The sequence below is a fragment of the Megalops cyprinoides genome, chromosome 5 (assembly GCF_013368585.1).
Source record: "Megalops cyprinoides isolate fMegCyp1 chromosome 5, fMegCyp1.pri, whole genome shotgun sequence".
NCBI classification, from domain to species: domain Eukaryota; kingdom Metazoa; phylum Chordata; class Actinopteri; order Elopiformes; family Megalopidae; genus Megalops; species Megalops cyprinoides.
In genome coordinates, this window is record NC_050587.1 from 15,079,986 (window position 1) to 15,090,319 (window position 10,334).

General features: G+C 41.5%; 1 protein-coding gene across 1 annotated transcript; it reads left to right on the top strand.

Moving 5' to 3' along the window:
• The first annotated feature begins 3,730 nt into the window (after positions 1-3,730).
• LOC118778054 (beta-1,3-galactosyl-O-glycosyl-glycoprotein beta-1,6-N-acetylglucosaminyltransferase 4-like) lies at positions 3,731-6,873 on the top strand. Its single transcript, XM_036529372.1, has 3 exons — positions 3,731-3,829; positions 4,552-4,624; positions 4,849-6,873. Exon 3 carries the CDS (start codon positions 4,850-4,852, stop codon positions 6,155-6,157), a length of 1,308 nt encoding a protein of 435 aa, XP_036385265.1. The 5' UTR covers positions 3,731-3,829; positions 4,552-4,624; position 4,849; the 3' UTR covers positions 6,158-6,873.
• Positions 6,874-10,334: the final 3,461 nt, after the last annotated feature.

A 10,334-nucleotide genomic window follows, 5' to 3' on the forward strand; every position in this document is an offset into this window, starting at 1 on the left:
CCTGGGTACAGAACAGCAACTGACATATCTGATAAAGCAACGATAACAGTTTCAGCAGAAGCATGCAATCATTCATCAGACACCATCTTATACATGCTTTATCATTTACTCTTTGACTTATTATACTCGCTTTAATTTAAAATATTTTGTAAGGAAAAATTTCATAACATTAGAAGTGCTGAACAAAGAAACAGAGAAGAAACCATGTAACGTAACAGCATAACATAGCATAAAGTAACATAAAATCTAACCATTAGGAAGTTAAATCAGCTTATATCACATCGCCTACACACTGGGCTTAGCACTGATCCATGCAAGTACATTACATTTCACCCCAGTAAAGGAGTTTCGAGGTATCAGAATCTAGGCATAGGATATACTGTGGTTCCTGAAACCAAGAGACATAAAGGTCTCATGACAGCCTCAGGTATTTTCAGAATTCTACAGTGTGTACCTTTATATTATAACACATGAGTGCTCATCTGAATTATCCTCTGGTATGTTCTGGCACGCATTATATTTTGGTATTAAGCACAGCATTAGGATATCCATTGATGAATACATTCTGCAGCAAAAAGAAGTCCTGTGAAACTAGTTATTTCAGTACAGAAAAACCTCCCACATGCTGTGCAGGAAATGTATTATTGTAAGTGTAATTCTTGTGTTCAAGCTGCTTCCTGTAGTTGTATGGTTTAAACATGCCTAGTGCACTTGGAGTAGGGCCTCCATGATAAGCCTATCAGAGTAATAATGGCCTTGTGCATTCACTCCAGAGGAGTTAGTCTTCTCATTTCTGAAAAGCAGTAATCCCACCATTCGACTTGGAAGAAGGTGAAAGACGAAAGGTGTCTGATGGCATATTTAACAACACAGCAAATATGGAGCTGGGATCTCTTGGGTACTGCTGAACTGTTTGTTCAAGGCTCTGCAGAGGGTTCTGAATGTCAGCAAAGTGAAGAGGCAGGTGTGCTGTTTGGGGCACAGAGTCACCATTCACAGGGATGATTTATGCATAAATAATTTTAAACCACACCACAAATTCTGAGGGGCCCCCAGCAAAAGCCCTCCTCAAAGGTCTGTCCACATCATCTGTTTAATTATGCTGTCACTCTGGTTCTGCGTAATTGCTATTTTGGTCCCCGCTGGAGCAAGCTGTGTTTTGTTGTGTTGTAAGGGAAATTAACTTTACTGGGCCGGTGCAGGGAAATCGATCACCTCTACACGAACATGAATATTCACTAGGTAACCTGCCCCATCCTGTGAAAGGAACTGTCTGTGAGAGTGAAGCAGTTCAGTGCAGCACAATAACTACGAGTGAGTCTTTGGGTGTTTCAATTATTACTCTTACATATATTCTTGCCTGAGCACATTGCGCATTGATGGTACACAAAGGCATACTCATCATGTTGGATTCATTAAGGTGTGTTAGTCTGTTTCTTCTGCTCTGCTCTCCTCTGTGGTATCTTACTGAGGTTCCAAATGAATATTCAGGAGGAAAATTTACACACAATTCCCACACAATTGATGGAAACTTGACAAACCGGTCCCATCCACGACTATAATAATAGCACTTCGCACTTCCTCTTCATGTTAGCTGTTTACGGCATTCGCAGTTTGTTGTCCGCTCACTTTCTACACGCTCCTTCATAGAGGATCGGTCTCTTGCTCCACACATCTGATAACGACCTTTTCAGCAAGACTCCTGCCATGGGTCCCCGGTCTGTCATGCCCCCCACCCTGCCTCTATCCCCTTCGTCTCCGCCATTGCCCTACCGGGCTCTGTGCACGCCTTTCTCTTCCTTCTGCTTATATCCATTCCATGTACAGTGGTGAATGGACACGGGGACGGGTTGCCTGGTCCAGGTCACCCCTGGCACCACGGCGACCCCGCCGTCTCATGCCGCATTCCATGCCCACTTTTCTCTGTCTTTTCAACCGGTGGTGACCCTCTTCTCCTCTATTGCCCTTGGTCCCACTTCTCCAGCGCTCACACCAGTGCTGTGCAGGCCCTGGAACCTCTACCTAGTTGTTCTGTCCATGGGCTTCTCCTGTCAGCCCCTCTGGTTTCTTTCCCCGCTTTCATGGTCACCTTCATCATATTTTTGTGGTTTCGTATTATTCCTGCCCACGCCGTTACTGGTCTCTACAGACAGGATTTTGCATCTGAACCTTGTTGGGGGGGTGGCATTACCTGCCTAACCATATAGATTTGTTTTCCTTTCAGGTCTTAGCAAGTTTTGCAGTTTATTCAATTTGCAATTCATACTACTTATCTTTTCTCTGTCTCCCTAATCTCCTGTATCTAAAAAATTGTCATGTTCCTTAAATGTAATCTCACACCTCTCTCCACTGACAGAGAGGCGAGGTTGAATTAATTCAGGGCATGAATCTCTGGCTTGGGGTTCTTTTGGGAGGGCCAACAACTTTGGCCCACATTGGATTCCACGCCAAATAAAGTTCTGCTGTAACCACTGCAAATGCATCCTACATGCTTTGATTGTATGGAAATTCATATCTACTGCATGTGTGGTTTTATAGGGTTGTAGAATTGTAGTGTGAGTCTTTTGCTCAGTTACAAGATTCAGGTACAAAAATAACGAACGTATGGCCTGGTGTCTTGAAACCTGTCTGAAACCATATGATTACCTATGATGCTCCATCCTTACAATCATCTTCTCAAGTATTAGTCTGTGGGCTATAGTAGGTAGTAGGCAAAAACTGGTGTGGGTATAGGTGATATGCATTCAAAATCAGAAGCTTTACTATCTTGCTATCTTTTTTTTTTCAGTGATTAGCAAAACTTAGAAGATAATGATTGCCTGAATTTTGCCTCTGTTGCCAGTAACCCTTTGAAATGTACATTAGGGTCAACACACAAAGCAAATAATGTTTGTGCAGTCATGTCATGTCATATCATATCATATCATATCATATCATCATTCTCCAAATGTAGACCTGGCAAGCTACCACCAACTTTGTTGTCTGGTTCATATTTTTGAAAGAGTGGGGCCACCTGTTAATCACTACCACCTGCACTACCCACCTGATTCTCCAAGCTAAGGTGATTAATGCCTCAGTGTTACACAGGTGTGGTGGTGGCAATGCTCCCAGTATTAGGGTGTGTTGTTTGTTCACACACAAAACATATACTCTGCAATGACTGGTTCTGATGTGACTAGAGGTGTCTCCGTGAAGAGCCTGTGTTACACCCTAAAAGAAAGGAAACATAGAGCATAATTAATTACAATTTATTCTGTGAAAAGTCATAAGGATGTCTGGTTGGTTTCATCTTAACTTCCAGTAATGGTGTTATTATTTATTTTTTTTACATTTGCATTTAGTTCAATTTCGGGGAATTCAGCTTGAAATAAAAGAGAAAAACATAAAAAAATGCTCCATACCTCATGACAAAATGCCCTTTAACATTTTCTTGTAAGTTAGGGCCAAACAACTTTGTTATTTGATAACCGTCTGTGAATAACACAGTTGAGTCACCGACGCACTAAGACCAGTGGTGTTTGATTACTATGGATTACGTGCATTTTAACGTGAGGACACAGACGCAAAAGCTGACATTTCCTGAAGACGTGCTTGCGACCCACTGTGTACACATCTTCATGATGTGATCAGACACCTTTTTTGATGTGGTCTTCTACGCAGAGTGCCTGTACAGAGCTGCTTACAGCGCTTGCTCTGCCTGCAGTTCTTCTCGTTGCCACACCTACTTTTCGTCTCTCTTCTCTCTCCCTGAAATGAAAACGACGAGCACAGAACTCGCTCCTATCTTACTTTTTGCAGACACGCACGAGGAGTCCCTGACATCACGCATGTAAGTTTGATAAACCGGCGTGTTTATGTTAAGAAATTGTTTTACAGTTTTATTTTCTGCAATACATTTATTTTACGAATAAGGTCCTCTGAAGATAAATATGTATTTATATATATATATATATATTTCCACGCATATATTCTGAAAGCCCGTTGTTGTGCTCAAGCTGAACAGGAAAGTGGTATAAACCGACAGAAAATCCGCCGCAGACTTTATTATACATACAGAATGTAAGGTTCGAGTGGCATATTATTGTTTGTGAGGTTTTAGTTTTTACTCGCATTATGAATGCATTTAGTTAAAGTTTTGGAACATTGTAACGCCGTGCGTAAGTTTTTCCACTGTTTAACAAATGTGTATAGCTGGTTAGGACGTTTTGGATTATTCAGGATAAAATTGGTGGCCGAAGTTTTCTTTGTTAGCAGTGTTACTGTAACGCTAGCTGTACGATTCGCGTGTCTGACAGGGAGAAAAAAACAAACAAACAAAAAAAAAAAAAAACAAAGCGAAAACTTTGACCAACTCGTGACTTGCCATATTGCTCTGCAAACCTCAGTAATAAGTACATTTATATGAACTGGGAGTACAGATGTCCGTGCACTAGTGTTTTTTCGTGGTTAGCTTATTATGTAATTAAAATGTATTGGTGTCAGCACCTTTTGAGCGTTTTTAAGCCTTCTTGTTTGAAGAATGTTTGCATAAAGAGTTTATCTGTTTTACAGGCTGTCATGTGAGAACTGGAACTTTCTTAATGGAATCTGAAAGAACTTCCAAACGTGTTATTTATTGAGCAAGGTAGGTCTCATGACCTTTTCAGCATAAAAGTTCATTTAAGTAGATTTTAGTCCAGCTAGTCAAAATAACCAATTTAAGATCAGGCGAAGGTCACATTTGAACCTAGAGAGCTTACAAAGTTCATGCTGTATGATCTCTGGTTTCTGTGATGCTAGCCCTGTATTTCTGGTTTTTTTCATATTACTAGGTGTCACTAATAATTTATCTTTTCTGTTTTTCTGCAGAATGAAAATAAGATGCACCTTTCTACATAAACGACTATATAAGTGCTTTATTTTTTCATTGTCGTTGCTGGTGGTGTGTCTGTTGAAGCTTGTCTACATAAAGGTAACTGTAAAAAACAGCTTTTTCATTGAGCCTTATGGAATTACTGCAAGAGTCAGTAGGATTCAGCCTCAGAAACATGACATCGATTGCACTGCTATTTATCAAATGGACCCAGTGGAGATCGGGAAGTCTTTAGAAATAAGACGGAAAGACATTGTTGATGTGGAGGATGAGAACATTTTGTCTTTGACCTCAGACTGTCCGAGATATGTTGAGTCAAGGGGGTATGCACACCTGCCTCTATCAAACGAGGAGCGGGACTTCCCACTGGCCTACTCGTTAGTGGTGCATAAGCATGCTTCAATGGTGGAGAGGATCCTGAGGGCAGTGTACATGCCTCACAATGTTTACTGCATTCATTATGACCTGAAATCTTCCAAAAACTTCAAAGCCGCAATGGAGAACCTTGCCAGCTGTTTTCCCAATGTCTTTATTGCATCCAAGCTGGAGTCTGTGCAGTACGCCAACATCACCCGGCTCAATGCTGACCTGAACTGCCTTTCGGACCTCCTCAGGTCCGAGGTCAAGTGGAAGTACGTCATAAATCTCTGTGGCCAGGATTTCCCTCTCAGGTCCAACTACGAGCTTGTCATGGAGCTGAAGAAGCTTCAGGGCGCCAACATGCTAGAGTCGAGCCGGCCGAGCGAGCTCAAGAAGCAGCGCTTCAAGTTCCAGTACGTGCTGAAGGACATGCCTTTCGAGTACCAGAAACTGCCCGTCAGGACCGCTCAGGCCAAAGCCCCGCCTCCACATGGCATCGAGATGTTTATCGGGAGCGCCTACTTTGTCCTTTCCCGTGAGTTTGTGAGCTACATCGACGGGAACCAGTTGGTGAAGGATTTTCTGGCGTGGTCGGCGGACACGTACTCCCCGGACGAGCACTTCTGGGCCACCCTGGTGCGCGTGCCCGGGGTGCCGGGTGGGATCCAGAGGTCCCAGCCCGATGTGACGGACCTGATGAGCAGGACGCGGCTGGTGAAGTGGAACTACCTTGAGGGTTCTCTGTACCCGGCCTGCACTGGCACCCACCAGCGCAGTGTCTGTATCTATGGCGCCGCTGAGCTCCGCTGGCTCCTCAATTACGGCCACTGGTTCGCCAACAAGCTGGACCCCAAAGTGGATCCTGTCCTTATTAAGTGCCTGGAGGAGAAACTTCAGGAAAAACAGCGGCACTGGGTGAACCTGGCATCGAGGAGGACCTCCTGAGACGGACGGTGGGCTTTGATTCGAATACTGGTAGTCTGTGACATTGTAAGTGACGTTTTTCTTAATAAGAGAAGAATCAACTGATCAGTTTGTCTGATTCCAGATGAAACAAAGGTCTGATCAGCCAATACTCCAACAAAAAAAACATTGTAACTTTAAGTGTGACAGATTGTCGGCGGGTTCCGACTAGCAACTGGTGTGACAAAGTTCCGAAAGACACGTGGAAAGGCAGGTGAGACATCTTATGGGGTGCATCCCTCCTGTTTAGAGATGCACGCGCTGATGTCATCTGTGTTTTTAAAGTGATGCCAAATGCCTGCTGCAGTCACTGTGATGTCACCTTTCTCGATTTTGAGCCATAACGAAGGGTGGATGTCACATGGCCTTGCACATTAGAAATACATATTGTACCAGAACTGTAGTACTTATTGTGTGTGTTGAATTTAAAGATACTGCTTGTTGAGAAATAATTTAGCTTAACAAATTGCTGGTACAAATTGGCATTGAAAATGTGCCTTCAAGTGCTCTAATACAGGGACCACAGAATCTAGTTTTTTTCTCTTTTGTGTGTGAGAGATGTTTTGCCCTCAGAAAGTGTGCTTATGGTGGGACCTGTGTCAAGTTCATTTCTGTGCGAGAAACAGGAGTGACTGTTTTCACAATAATGTACAATATGAAAGAGAGCATTGTCAGTGGCTTCTAGACAGTCAGATACAGAGCAGTAAGACAAACTATAAATTTTTTCCTTTTGGTTTGGTAATAAATAGAAAGTTTACAGTTTGGCATACTTTAATGATAGCTCTGTTTATACAAATTCAAAGGTATTTCCCAATGTGTTTTTCTTGAAACCATTTTAGAATTGTTTCTTAAAAAATATTTTACTGTATTTATAACAATGAAGTTTGGTTCTTGTGTTTTGTTTCTGTTAGTATTTGGCAGGTTTGAAAAATGGAGTTCTGTGTGGTTAAGTGGCTACAACCAGCTGTCTGTGAAGTGATTTGTTCATTTGACTCTGGCCATCGATTGCCTGTATGTGCAAAGTTTAGACGTCTGGATTAATTTTCACTGCAGACAATAGGAAGGACCACAGAGAAAGCGGTGTCATCAAATGACATGACGCATGCATGGAGATAATACAAGGAGACATCAATGCTCTTTGACGTAGTTTTATCCATTCACTGTTTGTTCATTTATGTTAAAAATTCTTTGTATTATTTGCTGTGTTTCATTGTGGGTGTCTTGAAAGTTTTTCTTTTCTGAGATGGAAATAAAAATAAATTTGGGAATGTTTCACAAAACATGATAACAAAGCATGACTTGTTTACCAGACCTCACTTTTTCAGTGCACATAAAATTCAGTAGACATAAAATACAGTGAGCAGTTTCATATTATTAAATGACCAATAGGACATTGTTATCAAAATAAAATGTCTATTAATGGGTGGAGGTGACCATGAAGCTGTAGCATTTTCATGAATAGTCGTAGTTTAATATACATTAACCTTTTTCACAACTGAAAAATTGTGATTTTGAAAATTTTTCACATGAAAAATTTGTGTCTGTGTTATATCCACAGAGCACTGAAAACTTTACTGGCATTAATTTCCTGCTCAGACCTGGCCTGGCTCCAAGATCTATTATTATATTATTATTATGTTATTGGATGTTGCAATTTGCAATTTGGATGCTGCAATTTGTGTCACTGAAGGTTCTTTGTAATGGCAATAAATATTGAAAATCATTGGATAACAGAGAGATTGCTTGGAGGTGGATGTATATTGAGTGCATACAAGCAGTCAATGTATAGCGTTAACTGCCATCCATTAATAATTCATATTCCTGTATACCCATGGACATCATGCCTGCTGTAGAATTGCTCATCAGACAAGTTGGTGGTTTGAATCTCACTATCCAGTTGGTCAGATCACAGCCATGAATTTGAAGAAACCAAGCTGAAGCAGTTTTCCATTTTCACTGTGGTATCGTTATTTTGATTCTTTGCTGCAACCGGAAGTGTTGCTTTTTGTGGTTGGCTTGCAGCAACACTGGAAAGTTTCTATGCACTCTGGCCCATGGGGCTCCGGTTTACCCTGTGTGTGCAGGGTTTTAGGGCCTACATTATTTCCTGGAAGGTTCGGGATGGCTGCCAAAGGCTGATGACTCACTTTAGTGAACTACCCACATATGGGCGGGGGCTCGGACTGGACAGAGGTGCTGACTTCTGACAGGCAAAGTATGGGGCCCTCCTCTCTCTCCCACAAAAACGACTGAGCACAGCTGTTGCCATTTTTTGTTCACTGGAGTGTGACTCACACCCAACGAACAAACCTCATCAGACCATTTCTAGAAAATGCACAGTGATTTATGTGCGGATTTATGTGGAGCTAAAGTTGGATGCATCCACACACTTTGTGAAAGCAGAGCTAGAAGGTGTCGCTCTGGATGCACAGATGCAGAATATGTAACGGAAAAAGTTTCAAAGCTTAGTCATGTGTGAATAGCATTGCTATTTGTCACTGAAAATATTGGCAATTACATCAATGCACTACTCTGTTGAATTATATTTTTAGCTCCCTATCAGTTCTTGATGATGCTTCAAGATCTTGTGGGACCAAGAGGCGGTTTATTTTGGTGTAGGTGGTAACTGACAACATGGAGAGTGCTCAACAAATGTATATTAGTGTAGACACACTTGTAAGCTTTTTGGTATGTTCATGTGCACAGCAACACGGTGTTTGTCACACAAAAAGGAGGATAAATGTGGTTGTACTTTTGAAACATTAATTTCCTTAAGGCTGTTACAGTATCATAAAGGGTATCTTAATTTGATGGCGACTGTTGAGGTTTGTTGAATAAATTACTTAGGTTTATTCAATTTGCTTAGGTTACATAGAAGGTATGTAAATTTGCACAGCAAGTGTGGTGGACACTAAGGCCTACTACACACAGTACATGATCCTTGATGAAACTCAGAAGCTTAAATGGCATCTGAGTGGAATACAAATATTGTGTAGTGTGCAAGGTCCTTTACTCTTTCTTTTGCCTTCGTAAGTGGGTATTTTCACCGACTCAGTATTAGGTTTAATGAGCGATCAGGGACTACCCACAACCCATAATGTAATGGGCCAACAAAAACCATGTCATTCCCGTAAGATGTCACTTTTTCCTGTAGAACTGCAGAAGAAAGCAGTGAAAGTGGTGTGTAGCAAGAAGGACAAAATGTAAAAGATGTGAGCAGCAAGCTGAAAACTTGTGTGAAAAAGTGAAGACTTCACTATGCTGTCGCATGAATGTGGGGGTTTATTCACACGTCTGCATAAATGTATTATTTTAAACAATCAGAGAACGATAAGTAGAAAGTAATGGGCCACAAAAATGGGGTGACATTGTCTCAGCAAGGCACAATATGATATTCTGATTTTGAAATCTGTATGGTGTGTCAAAGAATAGCCAGTCACTCATTTGCCATCTTGAATAATATATCTACAAAAGAGTTGTGTCCCAGCCAACATCACCCCCCCCCCCCCCCCCCCCCCCAAAAAAAAAAAAAAGAGGTGAAAATTCTGGCTATTGCCCTTTCTCATCTATTACAGAAGGAATAGAACAGAATGAAAATAGATTCCCATCCGATGAATTAGACAGAGACACAGCTGTTGGATAAAGTTCCTCAGTAGTGCCTGAGTTTTGGAGAGGAAAAGATGTTTATATTTCTTTAAAATTGGAATAGTTTTATGTATACTGTAATCCATTGCTTGAAATTATGCTTATTTATTCAAATGTGGGTCTTCTGAGTACTCAAACTTTGAAGCACTTTTGTCTCTAAATTAGTGACGTACTACTAAGGGGGATGGTTCCCAATAAAAAAAAGACAAACGCAGTTAATACTGTCTACTCAGCACAAGGTCAGAAGTGCCACAGAGCAAAGCTGTTTCCCATTGTTTTTTTTTCTTCAAAGGATTCTGGGTAATAGGTATCGTGGCTTACTCGTCATAGTCACTGCTACAATTAGTCAGCCCAGTTCAAGTTTCTGGACATGGGAGTTTCCGGATTTCCTGAGGTTCTTGGTCTGCGGTGGTTGGTAACAGGAGCCAGGGGAAAAAGTCACAGGGAGGCATTAAAGTCATAAGTAACCATCACCATCAGGCTTTCTGAGCACCGTCAGGATTGGCTGCGGCGT

What these genes read in the sequence shown, in the direction of transcription:
- LOC118778054 (XM_036529372.1), top strand. Translation starts at nt 4,850, where the DNA reads ATGAAAATAAGATGCACCTTTCTACATAAACGACTATATAAGTGCTTT.